The sequence below is a fragment of the Tachypleus tridentatus genome, chromosome 10 (assembly GCF_004210375.1).
Source record: "Tachypleus tridentatus isolate NWPU-2018 chromosome 10, ASM421037v1, whole genome shotgun sequence".
NCBI lineage: Eukaryota > Metazoa > Arthropoda > Merostomata > Xiphosura > Limulidae > Tachypleus > Tachypleus tridentatus.
The window spans coordinates 141941744-141966365 of NC_134834.1; the positions used below are offsets into that span (position 1 = coordinate 141941744).

Sequence of the window (24622 nt, forward strand, 5' to 3'; positions counted from 1 at the left end):
TTTAAGGGCTTGAATTTCATAAAAAAAAGTATTGTACTTCAGGAAACGTATTTTAACAACTTAAGTAGTCTTATGAGTAAACTGATTTTAATATTTTATGTAAGGTATACGAAAACAAGTCCATAAAAACATATCTGGGTGAAAATACGTGAAGGCCTGAATTTAGTGCTCCCAAAATAAGTAATCTGAACATTTTTGAATTTTTGATCCCATAAAACGCTTGTTTTTCAGAAATTTAAATTATAAGAATGTTACATTAGACTAAATAAGTGTGATAGAATATTAGGTTTCAGTGTAGAGTTTCTTTGACATTTACTTAATTACTCCAGTACGGTAATAAATCAGGAGTTTCGGTAATGGTTTTCAATCTTTCGTTGTGCAATATTTATCTCTTCTGAGGAAATATACTACATCTTACAGGTGTGTAAAGTTTCGAGATAATAACCTTGCACATTAATCAATATCACAGTAATAAGCTGCCCTTTGGAATACTTAAGGACATAAATTAAAAGATATTTTAATATGAATGAAATTCGTGATATGTGTGTTAAATATAAATGACCTTTTCATAATATAATTCTTTTATTATATGACAGAATGACATAAACCACTTATTAACTATTTACTTCTCTTCTATAAGAAACTCTCACTTGACACACTAAAAACCATCCATTCTATTTCCTACAATAATATGACCAGACCATACCAAATACCATCCTGTTATTTGTCACACTCGCAGTCATATAACGATTCTTTTGCTTCCCTCTGCAATAAAATTCCGAGACATCGGGTAATATTAATTACTTAGTTTGAAAGCTTTTAAAAATTCAAATTTAGTTATTTCCATGGCGACTGTCGCCTTTTTCAAAACCATATCGATAGCATTTACAATTGAATTTACAAAACGAACGTAATGCTGTAGAGCTCACAATTAAGTAATAGAAGGAAATACTGAGTAAATATTTAGATGGTGCAACTGTGATTCGGATTATTATCAGATGGAGAGACCTTCCAAGACTCTAGGGAAAAAAACTCGAACGTTTAGATGTTTATTTATAATACCACTGTTTCCAATCGGCCTGTGTGATTTCCAGTAAAAAATGTAAAGTGTAAGCCATGAAGAGTTGTTACAAATAGTAATACAAGTTTTATGTTTCTGAGTTGTAATATCTGAAGGTAGCAATTATGATTATGTTGAACAAAAAACTTGTATTGGAGCTTTTAGCAATGCCTTTATCAATTGTTTACAGTATTGGTTTTCTAAAGGATTGTTCACAACATTAAAACACCTTCACTGAATGTTTACACTAACAATATCTTCTCCAAAGTTTAATAAAATATCTTTGTCTATACAGTTTATTACTGCACCTTAATAAATCAGTTTACAGCATTGCGTTTATTTAAAATTTATTAGTACCTATTTCTTCAAAATTATGACAACATGTCTAAAGGTTTTGGAGCAATAATAATAATTATAGCATCCTTGCTTGTATTTCTGCTACACCTTTCAAAAGTCGCAACACCAATAATAAATTGTTCACTTTCAAAGTTTTTTAAGAATATACATTTACTTAGTTATTTTGCGTTTTTTTAATATGATTAATTAATGCTTTGTTTGAAGTCTGTAAAAAGCTAATTTATCCAAATTATTCTCCATTAAACTCATGTCAGTTAAGATATTATTTTTTAATTTTTCGGAAGATTGGCTTTCTGTGACACTCGACTTTGAGCATTTACCTTTATAACTAACACTCCGTATACAAATACATAAAGTATCTCACTTGATGACATCTAGCCTATTGTAAGCTTTATGGAATTGATGACGTCTGTGCTTTATGAAACTTGACAGTGTCACTGTGCAATTTTTTAATGAATCTTAAAAACTCGAGAAAGAATAGAACATTAAACATAATATCAATACATAAAAGAGGTTATTTTAAAGTTATATTCAACAAATTGTAAATTACATCTCTTTATTCAGCAAAGTAGTCAAATGGCATCCCAACCCAAATTTCTCTTTTAATGTTACAACAATTCTTATTTTAAGAAACTCAAAATTGATTGAAAGTCTAAAAAATTAAGATTTACCAGTGGCTTATATTACAGCGACTAAATGCAAGTACTATCGCAGGTTAAAGTTGGTAGTGGTTTTGCGTTTATCTAAAACTATTATGTTAAAATAAGCACAACTGTTTTTGGTTTGCATTTATCTTAAATATTACATAACTGACTTTGTTAAAATAGATTTAAGTGTTTTTGCTATCACTCAGTGTAATTACAATCACACAAGTACATCTTATCGCTTTTGACCTGAACCAAGGTTCAATATCATGTTAAGTTGGAATTCATATCTGTTGTTTTCAAAACTAACTTCGAACAATAAAATGAAGAAGGCGACAACAAAGAGTTCCTGTATGCAGTATATCCGTGTTCTAACTTCTGCAACAACGTAAGCAGTTCCAATATACATGTTCTATATATCACAACAATTCGATGACGTAAGTAATGCCAATTCATAGTCTGTGTGTCCAAAGGCTCCCTGTTACCGTATCATCTGACTTAAAACAAGAATTTCCTGGATAACTATTTTCTTCAGGCATTTTAAAGCAATATAACGTTATTCGAACATATTATTTCAAATAAGGTAAAGTACCGCCTCAATGTGTATTTTGTGTTTGTGAAGGCATTGTCAATGTGCTTAAGAGCTGGCGACTTAGTTATGCAGGACCATTAATCTGTTCATCCTGCTATCTGAACTTAACATTGCTGGACTTTTTAGCTGTGGGGACTCATCGTGTTTACGTTTTACAGCTTACTTCCAACTGCACTTGCTTATTTTAGAAGCCGTAACAAGAAAATTATTATGAAATTTCTAAATGTGTATAAGTATGGGAAATAATAAACACCGAAAAGGAAATGTTTGCCGCGCAGGCGATCCGTAAAGAGGAGGAAAGGATACTGGTGGTTCAGGAGTCCAACCCCAACACATCACTTTGTCTTTTAATTCCTGCAGAAGAGTAGTCTTGGGGTGCCCCCATGGTCAATAAGTTGGTGCTACTGAAATTAGGACAACCAAATACTAGTGTTGGGTGTTCTCAACTGGTGTTGTGGTTATTATATCTGCTGCTGGTGTTTTGATATAGTGCTCACAAAACTCTGGTGTTGCTGCATTGTCCTTGGTTTACATTGTAGTGCTTTTCCTTGTATGATTAGATGGTTGGTGTGGTCAGAGGGCTGTGAATCTTTCTTCTTTTAATTATGAATCCCACCAATCCAAATAAAAATAGAATAGTAAAAAGCCAGCTCATTGACACACGACCATATCTTGAAGATTCTGAACAGCATGTCTTCACCTTCTTCTACAGCCGTACCTTACTTTCATAGCACATTCTTTATCAGACAAATTTTGGGGCAAGTGTCTCCCTTTTTCTTATTCAGAAAGGATTAAAGGGGCTTGCTGCTTCTCCTAAGTCAGTCAAGAAGCTATGTTCTGGGGACGTCTTGGTGAAAATATTTCCCCCAAACACTGCGAACTTGAAGTTCATTAGGGATATACCCATTGCGGTTACTCCAAACGCTACTTTAAATTCCTTATGAGGAGTTATTGTTGAGGGAGATTTGAAGAGCATCCACAAGTCGGAGATCCTCGCTCGTTTTTCCACCCAAGGAATTTCTGCAGTGAGGCGTATCTCCAATCGTAAGGACGGAATTATGCTACCTACTAATGTTCTAATATTGACATTTACATCATCACGTCTACTTACTGCTGTTAAGGCAGGCTATTTGAACTGTAAGGTACGGCCAGATATTCTTAACCCTCTAAGATGTTTATAGTGTTAGTGGTTTGGTAACTCGAAGGCATCATATCGTGGTTCTTTGTTATGTTGTGGTGGCAAAGACCACGATACCTATAAATGCAAACTAGATCCTTACTGTGTTAATTGTAGTGGTTCTCATCTCTCTTACTTTCATTCTTGCTCTAGCTTGTGGGTAAGAAAGAGGTGCAACATTTTAAAGCATTTAAGACGTTTGAAAGTTATTGTCCCCAACTCCATCTTGGACACATTGTGCTGCACCACGTTCCACTGCTACAATAGGAGTGTGAAGAGTCTTTTACCCTCTACAGATAAGCGAGTTGACAAGTCAATGTCTACTTTTGTCTCTGTTCCCACCATTCTTTTCAATGAGTGCCTGGGTCTACTTCCTTTGGCGAAAGACGTAAAATGATTATTCGTTCACACTCTCAGTTGCTGGAATCTATATCTACTGACATAAATCTGACCCCTCAATCTTGGGTAGAATCCGTGGATGTCGACAGACCTCCTTCTAATAAAGAAAAACGAATCTCGAAACGGCTGGTATGGGAATTAACACTTTCATTGATAAGGAGAGAACAACGTTTCGACCTTCCTAGGTTATCTTCAGGTTAAGAAAGAGTTTGAATATGACCGTTGACGGACACATGTCTTAGGGACGAGAGTATAAACGGGTACGGTATTGTAGGGGGCGTTGCAGGTGGATGTTAGGTTATTAATTAGTATAGGTATAAAGGTGTTCCTTTATGTTGGTTTAATTTTGGTTTTAGTTGCTGTATAAGTAGGGCTTTTTGATTTTGCGTTTGTTTATATTTGTTTTTCTACTTGATATCTGGGTTTTTTCTATGGTCAAATTGTGTTTATTTGATTTGCAGTGTTGAAAAAACGTGTGAAGGTGTTTTTTTGTTCTTTGAATCTAGTTTTCATTTTTCTGCTTGTTTCAACAATATAAAAGTCGTGGCAGTTGTTGTATTATATTTTATAAATTATGTTGGTGTTGTGTTTGTCAGCGTAGTTTCTACATAGTGTGGACTTTAATTTTGTACGTGGTTTTTAAATAAATTTGGTGTTTATTGGAATGTTGTATTTTGTTAAGTTTTTTTCCAAATGTTGGTTATTTTTTTGCTGCTGTCGGGATCATAGGGTATGTAGTAGTCTAAGGTTTTGTAGTTTGTTGTATCATGAGATTTATTGTTTGTTTGTTTGTTGTTGGTCTAGGTGTGTGTGTATAATTTTTTCCACGGTTTTCTGAGGACATTTGTTGATGTTGATGAAGTGAGCATAGTTCTGTGGCTGTGTTTATTTGGTTTCTTAATATGTTGAGTTTTTGTTTTGTTTAATGTGCTGAGTCCCATGGAATGTATAACCCAGTGTGGGTGATTTTTACTGTGGATTTCTGTTTTGAATTGTGTATCTGTTCTAATGATTTTGAGGTTAGGAAATGCTATTTTGTTAGTTTTTTTCCTGTCCATAGGTGAACTTAATGTTGGGGTTTATCGAGTTAACGTGATTGAAGAAACTAAGTGTACATCCTGTAGATATGAATTGAGCAATTGTATCTGACAAGATGTTCATTTTTTGAATGTATTCATTAGTGTTCATTATAACAATAGCATTGCCTTTATCTGCTTTTAGAATTTTGATGTTGTTGTCTTGTTTTAAGTTGTTTATAGAATTAATATCTTTTTGTGTGAGGTTGTTTTTAGATTTCTTTTCTGTGAAATTATGTTGATAGTTTTGTGTGATCAGTTTTTCTTTGAGAAAGTTGTTAAAGATACTGTTTTGAGGTGTTTCAGGGAAACAGATGTTTTTAGTTCTACCTGGAAAGATAGGTTGTTGGTTGTCAGTGGAATTGTTGTCAAATGTGCCTTCTTTCTGGTGGTTGTTTTTCAATGTTTTGTTGGTGTTTTCAGTTTGTGTAGAGTGAATCACCAGTCTTCTAGCTAGGTCTTCCAGGTGGGTTTTCATTTCGATGGATGGAATATTTCTAGGTGTTACTGCGAAGTTGAATCTTTTGTTAAGTAGATGTATTTCTTCATTGCTTAATTTTATGTCGAATCTGTTAATTACAAGGTTTGTTGGTGGTTCATCGTGTTGGCGTCTTTTTTGTTGTTGACACCTTAGTTTATCTAGTTTCTTGTTGTAGGGAACCTTTTTTTCCTTGTCGTTCTTACCATTGAGTTGATTGATGTTGCGTTGTATGAGTCCACAAATGTCTGGTTGAATACAGCAGGCCAGTTGATAGTCTAGATTCTTTTTTTTTTGTTTCTGTAGGTCATTTAGTTCTTCATATTTTAAGCTTAACATGGCTTTTAGTTGGGTTTTTTTCTGTAAATTATGGATAATGTTTGTACACTGGGTAAAATTCTTCGATAGTTTTATCTTCACAAAATTAGGGATTAGTTTTTCCTTTCTTCACTGTTGGATGAAGAAATGTCATTTCTTCTGTTGATAATTTTTTATTTAAGTTTCTTAATTTCACTAGGACTTAGGAGTATGTACGATTAACAATGGCGTAATGTAGGTAAGTTCAGGCATAATGGAATTTAAACAGATAACACAGTACACAAAGAAACACAAAAAGCTTACACTTTTCGTATAATCACCGTGGTGAAGTAATTCTTGATGACGAGAAACCCACTTGAAATTAAAATGTATCTCAAAACGTCTGATATGGGTATTAAACTTTTATTGATAAAGAGAGAACAACGTTTCGACCTTCAAAGAAGTCCTACTTATATAGCAACTAAAACAAATATCAAGGAACACCTTTATACCTATACTAATTACTAACCTAACATCCACCTGCAACACTCCCTACAATCCCGTACCCGTTTATACTCTCGTCCTAACAGTCACATTCAAATTATTTCTTTCTTAACCTGAAGATAACCTGGGAAGATTGTATTGTATAGGTTGTATTGTCACTGTTGGCTCTCTCTACCTGTTTCCTGTAGTAACTTATGATCACTCAGACTTTGCTGCTCTCATTGAACAATTACTGTCTCCGTTTATAGCTCTATGTTACTTTAATTGACTCAATCCCATCTCGTGTCATTCATTGAACATGAAGTTTATTGAGCAGTCTGCTCTCTCAATCACTTGTTGGAGTGGACCACAGCAAATTGTTTTACCTTTTTTTTCTCCAAAACCGTTTGCATGAGCTTTTGCCAATAATTAGGTAAACACCCTGATCCTGACCCCAAGCTCTATATCGGTAATGATGTTCTTCCCGTGGTTCGCTAGGCAAAGTTCTTGGCGCTTATCTTTGACTATAAGCTATGTGTTATGTGTACAAGGGTTCTGAACATCCTCTGTGTTCTCTCTTCACCTCTTGGGGAGCAGATCAAAGTCCTATGCTCAGGATCAATCGTGCCCTCATTTGCTCCAAACTGCACTATGGGTCATAGATCTATAGTCCTGTCAAGACATTAGCCTTGAAGATGCTGAACTCCATTCACCATTTTGGGCTTTGGCTTTGCATGAGAGCTTTCCACATTTCTCCAGTTCAGAGTTTGTACACTGAGTCCTACGAACCTCGTCTTCATCTCCTCTCTTTACAACATTCCTTGCAGTATGCCATTAAACTTCGGTCCTTACTTCAGCATTCCACCTTGGATTGCGTCTTCCTTCCTCAATGTACTATGCTATTTTGGAATAAATGGTCCACCATTCTTCCATTTGGCCTTTCTTTACAAGCACAGCTGTCTGAATTGGGTGTGAATCTAGATATTTCTGTCTACAGGTCAACCTATTCCACAAAGGATTATCACCATCACAACCTGTGAAATTTCTTTTGCCATCCAAAGAAAGTGGATACTCTCCAATGAAAGTACTGTCTTCTCGTTGCTGAACATAATCCATTCCCGTTTATATGGATGGTTCCACAGAGTCACCCGATTTTGGTTCTTCCATGGTTTGTTGTGGCTTGGTAGTTGCTCACAGGATCACCTCTGCAGTTTCTGTGTTCACTGCCGAGTTGTGCCATTTGTCTTGCCTCATACAGAATCTACTGTTTACACTGATTCTCTTAACCATGTACTGGCCCTTGAATCGCTTGGCGTTAGTTCTCATTTTGTTTTTGTCGATATTCAAAAAACGACTGGGCTACTTTTCTTTATCTTCTATCCATATCCAGTTTTTCGGTATTCAAGGGAATGAACTCACTGACACCGCATCTAAGTCCATCTGCTCTGGTGTCGTCACAAGCGTGCCTATCCCGTATATGGACTACGATCCTATACTGAAGACTCAACTTCGTTTCAGTTGGCTTAGAGTAAGCAACATAGTAGCATAATATTCCAAATCAAACCTTCTGTTCTTTTTTCACCATCTTGTTTCTTTAAACATTGGAAGGAGGAACTCATCTTTTTCTTTTATCTGGGACTGAGCCACCAATGTGTGGCCTTTGTGGCACGCAAGTCGCAATAGCCCACGTTTTATTATCGTGTTGTCTTTACTACCGTGAGTAACGGCATCATTTTAGACGTGTCTTTTCTCTGGGTTCACGTCTGACGTTGGACAGTATCATTGGCGATAGAGACATTGCCAGATTTCCTTGTTTTATTATTACGGGGTCATTGGCCTTTTTAATTCTATTTAAATCTTTTATTCAATTTTTTAGATATTGCTTTAACCTGCTTTATTTTTGCATTTTATACTAATTTTACTTTTACATTTTTTTACAGGTTGTTTGGAGCAGATAGCTTAGCTGTTTTGCGACAATAAACGCCAAACAGCCAAACAACATATTCGGTGTTTAAGAAAACCGAACGGTTTGACAAATGGTGAAGGTGTACATTAAGGTCGACAAAGTGTGCCTGGAGATTGGTGCATAAACCATGTGAACTTTACCTTCGTATTAAAGTTAGTTAAGTGAAAATAGCACAACCATCTGCAAATGTCCCGAATAAATATACGTGCCACATGGTTAGTTTGTATTGATAATACATGAGGCCCAACATTGCCAGGTGGGTAAAATCGCTTGACTCGTAATCTGAGGGTCGTAGGTTCGAATCCCCGCCGCACCAAACTTGCTCGCTCTATCAGCCGTAAGGGCATTATAATGTGACGGTCAATCCCACTATTTATTGGTAAAAGAATAGCCCAAGAGTTGGCGGTGGTGGTGATGACTAGCTGCCTTCCCTCTAATCTTACACCCCTAAATTAAGGACAACTAGCGCAAATAGGCCTCGAGTAGCTTTGCGCGAAATTCAAACAGATAATACATAAAACTATACACGTATTTGCAAATAGCTTAACTTTACTTTGGAAGAAAGCGCAACCTGTGTTCTTTATTAATGACTATCTAATTTATTCTTGTAGCTTAAATTAATTACTATTTAATTTACTTTTATAGTTCAGCTCCTGATATGGATTATTTATCAGATGAAGAGATTTAGATCTTTAGTCTACCCTAATCCTATACAGTTGTTAACTCCAAATATTTTTTTCAGATATTCCAGTAGGTATTCTTCAAGAAAATAAGTTTAGTGAAGAAGGACCAGGGTAATTGATTTCTACTTATTATTTATATAATTTTCTATAATTTTTGCCGTATTTCTTATAGATGTTAGAACGATAACATGTAGGAACCTATAGTCTACAGAAGAATCCAATAATATTCATTATTTCGAAAATTTGGTAAATTATTGTGCTTTAAAAATCGTGATTTTCAGTACTTTCAACCTGTACAGTGCTTTATGAAGCAAGTGGGCTTAATGAATAGGTTAGACACTTCCAGGGCTTAAACATAACCATCTTTAACTTAGAGATATCGACCAGCGGGAGTGCTACAGCCTGTAGCATCCAAACCTTGTGTGACTATTCTTGACCAGCAATTAGACTGACTGTCATCTTTATAAACAACAACAACAACGAAAAAAAAACACGCCCACCTCACCACCCCAGCTGAAAGAACGGGACTTGTTTAGGATTTTATTACGACTAGAATCATGTACCTTCTGATCCAAAATACAGTACGTTAGTCACTTAGCCATATTTGGACACAAAATATTTGATTTTTGCTTTTGTACCAGTATTCATAAAAGATACATGAAAGGTTGGTTATAGATGAACATGGTGAGAGGTTAGAACAATGTTGTGTTCAGTTTCTCGTCTAGTAGTAAGCTAATGTTCTAAGTTGAATAGAGAGTTAAGCGAATATTTATTCATTCAATAAATGTTCATTCTATATTAACGATTGTTTCATTAAAATACTCTAAGGAGGAAACAGTTTATTAAATTTTACGTTCTATATATCGGAGTGTTTTCTGAATACTTTTAGAAGACACTATCTCAGTTAAAGCGAAATCCATTTATTACTTTACTATTGAACTTTACTACACTTGTAAGCAACTGAAAAATTGGTGTTATTTCAGATTTTCACAATAATAGGAATAATATTATTTAAAACAAGTTCTTGAAACGTGTTTTTCGTTGTTAATGAATGCTTCGCATTTTTCAAAAATGTATTCTCTCATAGGTCAGTGTTAAGTTTGCGACTGACAAGGTTAAAATCAATGGTTCAATTTTCCGCTTTGAACAGAGCTCAGGCCCACAGTAAAGCTTTTGAACTATGAACTTGAAGTACGAATTCATACCAACTATGTTAATACTGCCAGTACCTCAGCGGTAATTTGAAGACTTAACATCGGTTTCGATACTCGCAATGGCAACAGCGCATATTCCCCATTAGGTAGCTTTGTAAATAAAAGATTGTAATAAACGAACATACTATCGTGTGAGGTTATCATGTGTTTTAACAGCTTGTTCCTCTTACTTTCTTTAACTAACCTTTCATTTAAATTATATTTTAAAAGGAAAATTTAAAATCATGAAAATAATTTTTAATATATAAATTCGTTATTCTCGTTTTATTTGTTTTTGTTTCGATTTCAAGATAGCCAACTAAGCTAATTGTAACGATATTGCCAGTAAAACTGTACCTTAAAAAAAGACATTCTATTTCAATCACGTGCTGTTTGACTGTTACTAAAGTAGGAGGTTTCATTGACCTTGAATATAGAATAGTTTAAACAGAACATAATTCTACTTTTAACTTGTTAATGTTTTAAGGCGTTAGTTTGTAATAAAATTTCATAGTTTTTATGATTCAATAGTTCTTTAAAATGTTTTTTTAGCTTATCAATGTTAGCTGCATAGTAATTAATCATTTTAAAATATTATCACTTTTGTCTAATTTGTTGAAATCGTGTTGATTGAGCTTTAAATTTTCTAGCTATCTTAATTATGGATTTTTGGGAACTGTGATTGGCCACGAACTCACTCACGGATTTGATAATTTGGGTAAGAACAGTTCGTAACGACTATTTACACGTTATGCCCAAAACAATTTTATATTATTATATCTATTTTTATTCCAAACGTATTAATGACTCAACTATAAGATTACATTCTGCATATTAGAGTGCTGTCTGTATACGTAAATAAAGCACTGTCTTATTACATTAAAATTAATTTTTACTTTAATGTTGCAATTCAACGGTTTTATCATAAAACTTTACAGCACTCATAATTAATTAATTCTGGTTTAGATGCGTTGGGTTAGCTTTAGAACATAATCACCATACGTAAAAACCACTCCCTTGTACAAAGCTGTTTGGCTTTCCTAAAGACGCCTTTTGTACATGACGCAAAATATAGAAGTCTCCCAAATAATACGATGTTAAACATATTGACATTTTTATTTTCGCAGAAAATTATTGCGTAGTTTCTTTCCCTGTTTATTTCGTTTTAGTTAACTTTTCATAAAATTCAATGTATTTGACAAATCTTGATTAGACTGTCTTAAGCTCCTTCATCTACAAAAGTTGTCTTAGATTTCTCGAATCTCATATCAGAAAGTTCTTGGTTCCCTCTTGTTAATTAAACACATTATTTTAGTTACACTGAACTTCTAAAGGATATCGAGAGACGACAATTTAGAAATATCATAATTACCCATGGATTTATGTGTGATATTTCTTCCAAACATGCTCGCCCTTTCAGCCGTGGGGACGTTATAAAGTGACGGTCAATCTCACTATTCGTTGGTAAGAATAGCCCAAGAATCGGCGGTGGGTGGTGATGAATAGCTGCCTTTTCTCTAGTCTTACACTGCTAAATTAGGGACGACTAGCGCACATAGCCCTCATGTAGCTTTGCGAGAAATTAAAAAAAAAACAAAAAACAGTTTTCCTATACATTATTGTTATTGGTATTGTACATAAGGCTGGTTGAAGAACTCGTAAACAAAATATATTTATTTGTTGAGGGGAGGGAGAGTCACAAGCTACGGATAATATTCTTCAGATTTCACTAAAATTTGTATTTTTATTGGACATGTATTTTATCTACTTTTAACATACGTAATCTCACGATTCTCTAATGTATTTGGAAAATATTAGAACATAGAATATATGAATGAATAGAATGTTTTGGTTTGTTTGTTTATTGTTAAACGCAAATTTATCCAATGACTATCTATACTGTGCCTACCACGGGTATCTGAACCACTGGGAGGCAAAAGTTTTGACAGATCCCATAATGTTCCATAATTTTAAATAAATGACGAATATTTTCAATACTATAGATAAAATGAATTGAAATGAGAGCAAGTTCAGTGTTCTTTTTTGTCTATCTCTTTTTGATGTTTGTTTAAACATAAAGTATAAAGGCTTTTCTACTACTATAAAACCGTAATGGCAGTCTATAGTGTGTGGTATAGTTTAGCTAAACCTATCATATGCACATTTCATATCTGGAAAACTTTTCATTTTGTGTTCATCTCTTTTATTCTTTCCACTCATTTTCGTATAAATAGTACCTATCTCTCTTGAGTCTGAGGGTTCATGACTACCTAAGAAGGTCGAAACGTCGTTCTGTACTTTATTTTAATTAAAGATTTAATACCCACACCAACCGTCGCGATAACACATGAATCTGAGGGCGTTTCTTCCCAACTATGGATGAAATGTACTTTATGGCCAAAAGTTTGTGGACACCCCTTCTGATTAGTGGATCTGCCTATTTCAGCCACACCCTTTGCTAATAGGGGCATAAAATCAAGCATACAGCCATGCAGTCTCCAAAGACAAACATTGGCAGTAGAATGGATCGTACGGAAGAGCTCAGTGACTTTCAACGTGGCACTGTCATTTCCACCTTTCCAACATATCAGTTCCTCAAAGTAGAAACGTTTAGGAGCAACAATAGCTCAACTACGAAGCAGTAGGCCACACAAGCTCACAGAACAGGACCGCCGAGTGCTGAAGCGCGTAAAAATCGTTTGTCTACAGTTGCAACACTCACTACTAATTTCTAAACTGCTTCTGGAAGCAGCTTCAGTACAAGAAATGTTCGTTCGGAAGCTTAATGAAATGGGTTTCCATGGCCGAGCAGCCGCACACAAGCCTAAGACCACAATGCGCAGTGCCAAACATCGGCTGGAATAGTGTTAAGCACACCGCCATTGCACTCTGGAACAGTGGAAGCGCATTTTCTGGAGTGATGAATTATGCTTCGCTATCTGGCAGTCTGACGGACAAATCTTGGTTTGGCGGATGCCAGGAGAATGTTACCTGCCTGAATGCATAATGCCAACTGTAAAGTTTTGTGGAGGAGGAATAATGGTCTGGAGCTGTTTATCATGGTTTGTGTTAGGATCTTTAGTTCCAGTGAAGGGAAATCTTAATGCTACAGCATACAGTGACATTCTAGAGAACTGTGGGCTTCCAGATTTGTGGCAACAGTTTGGGGAAGGTCCTTTTTTGTTTTAGCATGACAATGCCCTGTGCACAAATCGAGGTCCATAAAGACATGGCTTGCCGAGGTTGGTGTGGAAGAATTTGACTGGCCTGCACAGAGCCCTGACCTCAACCCCTATCGAACACATTTGGAATGAATTGAAACGCCGATTGCGAGACAAGACATCTCGCCCGACATCAGTGCCCGACCTCAATTATGGTCTTGTAGCTGAATAGGAGTGAATCCCCGCAATAATGTTGCAAAATCTAGTGAAAAGCCTTCCTAGAAGAGTGGAAGCTGTTGTAGCAGCAAAGGAGTGATCAACTCCATATTAATGCCCATGGTTTTGAAATGAGACGATCAACAAGCACATGGGTGTAATGGTCGAGTGTCCACATACTTTTGCCCATGTAGTGTATATATCATTTTGAAAAAATATCATCATTTTTCTATTCATTTGTTGGAACGTAGATTTAAAAAAGCACCTTTTTATACGTATGTTCACTCATTTTATAACATACAAAATATTCTACGATCTGCCGATGTTCCTAACCTACCAAATTCTAGGATCTTGTTTGTTTGTTTTAAATTTCGCACAAAGCTACTCGAGGGCTATCTGTGCTAGCCGTCCCTAATTTAGCAGTGTAAGACTAGAGCGAAGGCAGTTAGTCATCACCACCCACCGCCAACTCTTGGGCTACTCTTTTACCAACGAATAGTGGGATTGACTGAAACATTATAACGCCCCAACGGCTGAAATGGCACGCATGTTTGGTGTGACGGGGATTCTAACTCGTGACTCAGATTACGAGTCGAACATCTTAACCCACCTGGCCATGTCGGCCCGGCTGTTATGGCAATGAAGAAAAAAAGGCATGGCCTTCTAGAATCTAAAGACTTCTTCCTGATCTACTAATCTCTACGATCAAAATTTTGTTGCTGATATAAAAAAGTTTTAGAATGTAAAGATTATTTGTAATTTAAAAAAGTGTTAACATCTAAATACATGTTTCTAATTTACGAATTTCTAGAATCGGTTTTTTTTCTAATATGTCAATTTCTAGGATTTAAAGATATGTTTCTAATCTACTGATTTCTAGAATCTGATGACTTGTTTGATATACCAATTCCTAAGATCTAAAACCTTTTTTATCATCTGACACTTACGATGATCTTGTTTCTGATCTACTACTTTATAGGATCTAAAGACATTTCTGTTTTACTAACTTATAGAATCTAAAGACTTCTGTCTGAAAGAAATGTATAGGATCTAAAAACCTCTCTTTGACCTATAAATTACTAGGATCTAGAGACTTTTTTCTATTCTACCAATTTTAGAACATAAAGACTTCTTTACATTCTAGAGGTTAGCAGATGAGAAAAGATTGTTTCTAATCTACAATTTATAGAGTATAATGACATTCTCCAGCTTACAATTTTTTAGGATCTAAAGACTGTTACCTAATTTACTGATTTCTAGGATTTAAAGACAGGTTTCTACTCTACTAACTCTTAAGACCTAATAATTTGTTTCTAGCTTACCAATTTATAAAATTTGAATTTTGTTTCTAACATACTAATTTCTAGGAATTAAACACATGTTTCTGACCTAATAATTTCTAGGATCTATGTTTGATGAAGAAGGTAATCTAAATAACTGGTGGAAGAAAACAACTTATGAAAAGTTCATGAAAAAGACGGAGTGTCTTGTGAAACAATACAACAGTTACGTTTATGAGAAACTTAATGTATCGGTAAGTAAACCAATCTTTTCGCATTTGGATAACATATAGTTGGTAATATGTTTAGGATTCTTGTACAGAGTGAAGAAAAAATGGCAGAAAATTTGATGTTAGCAAAATTTGATTCCCCCAGAATGTCAGCCGTAAGTTTACGAACTTACATTATTGAAATCAGAGACCATTTCCCGTGATGAGCATAGTGTGTAATATGTACAGCTGGGTAGCTTTGCGCAACTCTGCGCATTTACGGAATCAAATCTAGATGGTGCATAAAACTTGTTCCTGTGTATCGTGCGAACTTCTTCGGTATATGGAAGAAACTAGAAGAAAAGACATGATAATCTCGTATCTTGAAGCATTCACAAGAACCCGTCAAACCCGACAAAAGAATTTGTATGGTAAAAGTGAGAGTCAAAACGTTAATTAAATGCATGTAATAAAGAAACTACACCAGATACTGCATTATATCTGATAGACACTTTAGGCTTAGCACAGTACATAGTTATATAAAATTACATTCAATAATGGATAAAAATGAACGTTATAGTCAAGCCCCAGTAATAAATTGGCTCGGCATGGTCAAATGTGTTAAGGCGTTCGACTCGTAATTCAAGGGTCACAGGTTCGAATCCCTCTCGCACCAAACATACTCGTCCTTTCAGCCGTGGGTGCGTTATAATGTGCGATCAATCCCACTATTCATTGGTAAAAGAGTAGCCCAAGAGTTGGCGGTGGGTGGTGATAACTAGCTGCTTTCCCTCTAGTCTTACACTGCTAAATTAGGAACAGCTAGCGCAGATAGCTCTCAAGTAACTTTGCGCGAAATTAAAAAAATAAATTACAAAGCATCTTCCAAGAATCATGACGTATTATAGTATATACAAATCCTATAAACAAAAGTACCACTGCAACCAGTACCACTGGAATATCAGTTGCTACTACTGTAAATATATTTGGTCACTTACACTGTGAAATGTTTGGCAGATTTTTAAAAACAATTGGGGCTCAACGAAATTATTTTAGCTACCTTTGTCTTAATTTTGTGTGATATGTCCTTAAAAATGTTTTTAATGTTTCTCTCTTCAACAAGAGAAGTTTCATCAAGAGAAGGATAATATTTCACCAGTTCTTATTTTTCTTAATCTAAGATAGATATAAGGCTTCTGTTTTAAATGTGATTGTGAGAGTGCTTAAATCTGTTTGAAAACATAGGAATAGTAGCATTCTGGCATATCGGAGAGTTGTGGTGTAACAGCGGATTTTATCAACAAGTTTGGTCCTGTACACTAAATCACTATGGTGTTATTCTATTCTTCTAGCTTGGATTGAGTCATCACTATAACCCCTGGCAAAATAGGCAATTTACTACCTTGCATAAGGGTTGTATAGGAAATTGTTTAGTAAATATAACTGAATTAAGAATTCTACATAAATCTAAATATGTTTAAACATTTCACCTATAATATCATGAATTCCAATATTGAGGGAAGGGAGCTAGTCATACTACACACCGCCAACTCAAAACGAACGTGGCAGGGGTTTAGTTTAGAGAGAGAGAAGTCTGAAGAATTCTCTCTCCAACTGGGATGATCAAGAACGGTGTGGTTCCTTTTCGTCTCCTCACGTGAAAAATTATTGAAATTTAAATGTGGTTTTTGAAATTATTTTATTTTGACTTTTTTTTAAGTTGAAGTGAGGTTGATCATAATATAGTTAACTGGTGAGCGAAACAAAGGTGGCACCGAAGAGACTAGCCAGGCCAGAATCCAACCAGGAGACGTCAAAGTAAATAACAACGCGAAACGACCCGTTTCAGGGCTGGGCAAAATAGTTGCCTTGGCTGGGATCTAAAGATCCAATGCCTGAGATTTGGCTGTAGGGGGGGGGGGGAACGGGAGCGCCCCGAGAAAACCAACTTTCACAGGACAGGCGCTCAAAAAGCGACGTCGCTATGAACGCTTGGCCGCCACAAGCCAGTAGCCCTGTGGTAACTTTTTTGACACCTCTTGTTTAAAACTCATAAAGTCAAAAGGATCGATAGGCCCCACTTTCGCGGTCCGTATTGTACTGAAAATCAAGATCAAGCAAGCATTTGCCCTTTCTCTCTTTTGCCCCTATATTTTGTTTTCAAAGCATCAGTATGGGTATTTATTCAATTTCCTCTGCTATATCCAGACACTTTCGGCAGTCGTTTTTGCTAGTACTCACCACCTGTGTAACCAGCCCACAGGTCCCGAGCGTGCCGGGTAAATATGTGAGAGGAGGCTGAACTCTCACTGTGTCCATCCAGTCTCAGACAGATTATGCCCGCTTCTGTCAATCCTTCCAGTATCCGGGCCGGGTGCGTTTTCAACTCTTGGGTTGCTTTTTTTAAAAACCAACGGATAGTGGAATTGATCGCCACATTACACCGCCACAACGGCTGAAAGGGCGAGCATGGGGGGTTCAAACCCAAGACTCTCAGATTGAGAATAAACCCATCTAGCCATTCATACCTTTTATACCTATTTTGATCTATTAGAGAAATAAATGCTTCCTTCAGTAATTTTTTGTTGTTGTTGTTGTTGAGTTTTATATCTATAATCTTCGTATACCAAAATTCTCGACTGTTCATAATTTCTAACAGCTTAAGTTTTAATCTCTTCGACAATTTTACTTTGTATTTTTGTTTTGAAATTTAGCGGATTTAAAATGATTACATCGTTAACAGTTTTTTTTTTCAACCCATTCACTAATTAATACCTATTTAACAATTTCGGGAAATATTAATTCTATAAATACAATTATCACTTTGGGTTTATGTGACGCAGGACTATTCAGTTATTCTTGTCCTTTTAATGTCACAGTTAACAATAGCTGATTGGAACCATATGTCCTTCATGAATGATTACTTGTAGTATTTAATAATAACATGAGTGTTTTTGGTTGTTTTTTCTCTTTTTTTGGTTAAGCACAAATATGCATAATGAGCTATATATTCTGTGTTAACCGCGGATATCGAACCCGGTTTCTATCATTGGAAGTTCGCAGACATAATGGGTCATGGGGACTGGGGTCATGGGCGGAGAGTGTATTAAGAGTATGTTGAATGAAATAACCTTCAATATATTACTACACCTTTTATGAATGTACTTGTAATTTCACTAATAACGAAAATATGAAAAAATATTCTTAAACACTACTGTTTGTATGTAGCATATATCAATAATTATAATGCCATAAGGTAATTTACGCCACAATTTACTATTATAGCGTTTCTGTATATAAGTCTTTCAATTTTTTGTGTATTTTCGCAATGCTAATCGAGGATTTTTTTTTAACTGTCACTAAATTTAAAATGAAGCGATAGAGAAAATAAGACTAGTTAACAGCACCAACAACCAGCTCGTGAATTACTCTGATCAAATAATACACTCTTATAAAATATCCATAGTCCTAAAGGATGAACCGCAATTACCTATTTTCTAGACTATAACGGAATCTTGAATCTCTGTTCAGTATGCTAACCACTGATTCGCTGAAGCCAATTTTTTTGATGAAATAAGCAACTTAGAAATGAATTATTTGTTTTCATTCGTTTTAAATTTCACGCAAAATTTATCGGCAGTTATTTGCGCTAGCCCTCCCTAATTTAGCAGCTAACAACACCAACTTCCAACTCTTGGGCTAAGTAACGGCTGAAAAAGCGAGCATTTTTGGTAAAGAAAATTTGACCTCGCAATCCCCTGACTGCGAGACAAGCGCCCTAGTTATCGAGTCATGCCATGTCTAGAAACAAGTGATAGGAATTAATTTTTGGCTACTACTACATTTATCTATTTATTCATTTTACTAAAAGTATAAAGACTTTTCAATAACTTCGACCTGATAGAACGTACCTTATTTTGTCCAGATCGAACATATCGGTTATGTGATGTAAAAAAATATAAACACTTAATCAGTGGACAGGATTACTGAAAATTATGTGATATAAAAATATAAAGACTGAACATAAATGAATTAAAGAACATTCTTCTTTTTATAAGATCACATTAAGTAGAAAGTGTCTTGTCACTTCTACCTTTCTTTAATTTTGTTAAATAGGTAAATGGTACGAAGACTTTGGGAGAAAATATTGCAGATAATGAAGGAATTCACCACTCGTATAAAGTATGTAAACATCCTGATATGTGTGTACTTCGTTTCTTTAACATAATTGTAATGAATAACAACAATATATGCTATCTCCTTATATGAACATACTGTATTCCATATTTTTTTTGTTTTAAAGAAATGATTTTAAAATACAGGTTCGCAATGCTAGTGTATTTTTTATTCTATATTGTACTTACAAGCATAACACGTCTACTGGTTGGAAGTATAATTCTACATTAATTTTACAACAACTAATAAACCGGATATTCTTATAAGAACCATGATAAAGCAAATGTCTAATTATGATATACACATTGTTAGTGAAACAATAGATAAAACCTCTTGAACCACGAAGTCTTAAGTGGAATGGATAAAATAAATAATAATTGAAAAGAAGCACAATAATTTATTAAAAATTCAATGAACCTGATGTTGTCTGTAATAAATTATTGTACAATGTTAATGTTATCATGTTTTTATGTAATTCATGCATAAGAATCGTTTTTGGAATATCCAGGTTACGTGGCTTAAATCACATTAACAGAAATAGAAGTTTTACAGAAAGCAATATTTAGATATTTGACTAATGTCTGAAAGATATAATTTACTGCTATAAAAAATCGTATTGACAAAAGAAATTTATCAATCCAATTTGATGGGATCTACACATTTTCTAAGGTATAATAAAATACATGTTTGACTGAAACTTTGTATGTATGAACTTCATAGTGTCTTGATAATTAGAATGTTCCAGCAAAGAGTTAGTGAATATAAAATACGAATATTTAGAACAGTATCAGGTAACATAGTGGTAAAATATTAACTATAATCGTCTTACAATAAGCATTTCTTAAAACTACTGATGTGTAAGAAACAAAAGCAGCTCGTCTTTATAAACCATATTTCATGTCCTTATAAACTACTACGAAGAGCTTTTTGCTATTTCATAAACAGGCATACCACCACTGGGTTTCACACAATGGATACGAACTGCCTTTGCCTGGATTACCATATTCTGTGGATCAGCTTTTCTGGATCACCTTCGCGATAGTAATATGTCTGATATTAATTTTGTATCCTTTATCACGAATATTTAGTTTTATTAGATTGGGAATGATGAGATTGTTATTATGTTAATATATTAATTAAATCGATAAAGGTAACGCCGAGTTAGTATTAGTCAATAAGAAACTTTAACTGTTTATAATTGAGTTCGATTGGGGCCCAATCTTGTATATTCACATATATGGAATATGTTATATCCTTATTCTATATTTCTAATTTAAAAAATAAAAATATCTTAATATACACATTTTCCAATAAATACTTATTTTAGATTGGATTAAATAGAATTCCGAAATCTGACATGTTTGAGGTACATAACTACATTTGGCAGTCTGTTTATATTAGTTGTATAATTAATATATTTTAACAAAGTACACTAATACTAATCTTAACTGTTATACAATACATTTTTATTTTATAGAATTGGTGTAGTAAATCGTCATCATCAGAACTACTTGAGAAAATTTCATATGATGAACATACGCCAGCAATGTATAGGTAAGTTAAAATGTTAACTTACTTTTTAACTGAAGTTAATTATAAAAATAAAATTACTAAGTATACATTGCGTCAAGTTTTCAGAGACGAGACATTAGTGTTTCTACCAGCTCATTTTTATTCTTATGATAACATTGTTTTCAAATAATGTTTCGTTGTCACTAAGTCTAATAAGAGAAAGGTTTGTGTAGGGATCCATTAGGAACTGACAGTTATTTGGATAATTTTTAAATATTTGAAAGCATAATTATCCGAACTGGTCAAGCATCCTTCGTCCCTTATGTAATTGAAATTATCTTTTCTTTTAAACCATCATTTCTAACTATAGCTATCAGAAAATGGCGCACCATGTTTTTCGTATTCTGTAGAGATTTGTTTCTTTGGTGTTAAGCACAAAGTTACACAATGGGCTATCTTTGAATTGCCTTTCAAGGGTATCGAAACCCGATTTTAGCGTTAAAAGCCCCAGACTTATTGCCGAGATACCAGATATTTATGCCAGACAAAAACTGTTTTGTCCAAAGTTAACAGAAGTAGTTACATACAGAACTTATATTTGTACTCTTATCCTTGTTCAATACCACAGATACTTGGTGCGTGTGGTAACACTATACATACGTATACATGTGTTAATAGAAACTATTGTTTCTAATATTTTATTACTCGTTTATCTACTTTCTTCATAAGTTTTAAAGATATAGAGACATAACTCAGCAGATGCAAATCAGGATTCGTGTTACAATACTGTCACAAACAAGCACGTAAAAGAAGGAAATATTCTGGTGGAAAAACATCAACATCAATCAAAACAAGTAATTAAATATGTTTAGTTATAGTAATACACATCAAAAAAGTATTCAAGGTATTTACCTCCTATATACATACATGGACCAACATAATTAAAGAGTAATTAAATATGTTTATTTCTTATAATGGACACATCAAAGAAGACATAAGCTTATTTGCTCCAACATAGAGACATTAACTGCTCTTGTTGTGTGGGCTAAATATGTTTCCCTTTAGTCTATGAGTTCCGAAATAGTACCTACTATCACAGATAGCCCTTGAGTAACTTCATACATAAACCTAAAATCAAATAAATAATCTATATTTAATGATAACTGAATAACAGCTAGCATTAATTTATCTCTTAAGACTCTGTAACATCATTGAACAAATACCTATTCTGAACTTATAGACGTCAGCATAAATTTTTGATGAATCTGTGTATTTCAACCAGAATAGAGTCAAATACACGTATTTTTCATATAATAAACAGTAGATTGTACACGTAGAATTCTACCTATTGCTTAATCCTTACATTCTCTCAAACAAATGGAAGACCATATTACCTAGTAAGTTTTCGCAATAGTTTTGCAGACTTGGAAGATTGATAAATATAATTTATAGGTAATTAGCATAAATATAGGAATTTACGGCTGTTGATATTTGTGCTTTTTTCTCCAAAGGCAGTAACTATACAGAAAACAGTTTTACATTTTGTTTTTTCTGGAATTTTCGTCCAAAGGAAAATAAGCATTTATACGTTAAGCCTTTCATAATTTTCCACTTTTATAGTATAGGAAAGGTACTTTGTCAAAAGTATCCATCGCCTGTTATCTCTTATATCATCTGATTTCTCATCAAATCGTGGAATTTGACCGTCACTATTAGCGAAACGCACAGCATGAATTAATGGATTTACAGCCCGAATCCAGTCCCAACCTACTAAAGAGCAAACACTAATGGATCTGTTCGACCTCTCTTTTCTAGGAGAGTTATACCATGTGAACCCTACTAATAGTATCCCACCCTCTGATCAATAGCTCAAAATTAGGGGCGACTATATCTTATCCCGAGAGGTCGCTAACGTATGGATAGCAATATCAGTCAGTAGTTTAAAAGTAGGGGCGATTATGTCTGGTCATCTCTCAGGATCTCTAACCAATCCAATTTAGTCCGACTGGCTGAAAATATCAATCAAAAGTTTAACGTTAGAGGCCGTTAGAAATGATTCCTAAGAATCTCTAAGCAGTCCGATCAGCATGTCTCGTTTAAAATGTCAGTCATTAGTATAAAATTATGGGCGATTATATTTGGTCACTAAGGATCTCTAACCTGTTCAATTAGCCTGTTTGGATGAAAATATCAGTTGCTAGTTTGAAAGTAGGGGCGATTATATCTGGTCTCCAGAGATCTCTAACAAATCCATTCAGCCGGTACAGTTGAAAATTTCAAATACCATTTATACAGTTTGCATATGAACATGGTAATAAAATTAGGACTAAGTTATATGTGTGCTAAATTTGTATTCATAACTGTTTCATATACATACAACTATATATTAAGGGAAGTTGGTTATATTCATAGTTCACATGAATACGACAACGAAAATATGTTTAGTTTGTAAATAGATTGTACATGGTACAAAATTATAAATCTGTAATGTCATAACAAATGTGTATATTTGTAAGTTTTCCGTTACGGTTTTACGAAGTGAACACTTAATATACTTCAATGAGATTTGAAAACACTTAAATACATTTTCGTTCAGTTATACCCATCTATTATAATGGAATTTGCCATTTAAACGTCTATAGAGCTGCACAACATATTTCAATTTATACACTATTAGAGTGATAAAAGTAAAAAAAAAATAATTTCCATATTTTTTAATAAATTTATTATATTTCATCAATTGTGTTTTTCTTTTTCGAAACAAATGCAAAAATCGTCAACTTAAATTTCTAGGTTATTCATCAAACGAAATAATTGTAATAAAATGTAACTGAATTATTTCAAATTTAAGTTATAGATATTCGTAGAGCACATTTATTCTAACAATGAGATATGCTCACTGAACTAGCAACAAAAATGCATAGAGTGCATCAGTATTCTGACAATGACATATGTTTCACATGGTTATCGTTTATGTGTTGGATTTAACGACACCTCATACACAAAATAAGCTAAACTGTCATGTTCAAAGCACCTATCACTCAGGGAAAAATGCCTTAAATTTGAACTACGGATCAGATAAAAGGTGACCAGTCAGCAGTACTCGTCGCCTAAAGTGGCTATTCTGAATTAAATAGCGAGATATACTATCACTCTTATAACAAACCCACAACTGAAAGTGCAAAGTAGTACCACATCTCTCGAATTTTCATCAGATTCATTAACCAACTTGACACGCTTGGACCTAATGTGAATATCAATATATTTAACACAAATAAATTGTTTTTCTTATGTTCTTCCGAGTTTTTTGGTTATTTTATAGCAGTTCAAAGACCTCTCGGTGGCTCAGCAGTCAGTCTGAGTCGTAACGCAAAATGTCGAGTTTTGATACTCATGGTTTGCATAACACATTGTGTGGCTTTGTGTTAAAAGCACATGTTGTAAACCAGTCAGAGCGTTAAGAATCCAGTGAAATCAATGAAACAAATATCCGCCTCAAATCTTCGGAAAGATCGTCAGAGCTAAGTGTAGGCTTTCATAGCTACTAATCTATTGAACTGTTTGAGGTGAGGATTAAAAATTACCTTCTACAGCTTCTACTTAAAACTCTTAAAATCATACAAATTTTGGGCTCAGATTTAGGGATTAGTTTCATGCCTATCC

The 24622-nt window shown here is 34.4% G+C and overlaps 1 protein-coding gene across 1 annotated transcript in view; it reads left to right on the forward strand.

The window, feature by feature from the left end:
* LOC143230473 (neprilysin-2-like) overlaps window positions 1-24622 on the forward strand; it is a 79109-nt gene that overhangs the window by 44717 nt on the left and 9770 nt on the right. Inside the window, exons 15-20 of the mRNA XM_076464104.1 lie at window positions 9272-9323; window positions 11056-11123; window positions 15186-15316; window positions 19388-19453; window positions 20393-20488; window positions 20925-21001. Of these exons, the coding sequence (XP_076320219.1) occupies window positions 9272-9323; window positions 11056-11123; window positions 15186-15316; window positions 19388-19453; window positions 20393-20488; window positions 20925-21001 (490 nt within the window). The remainder of the gene's footprint in view (window positions 1-9271; window positions 9324-11055; window positions 11124-15185; window positions 15317-19387; window positions 19454-20392; window positions 20489-20924; window positions 21002-24622) is intronic.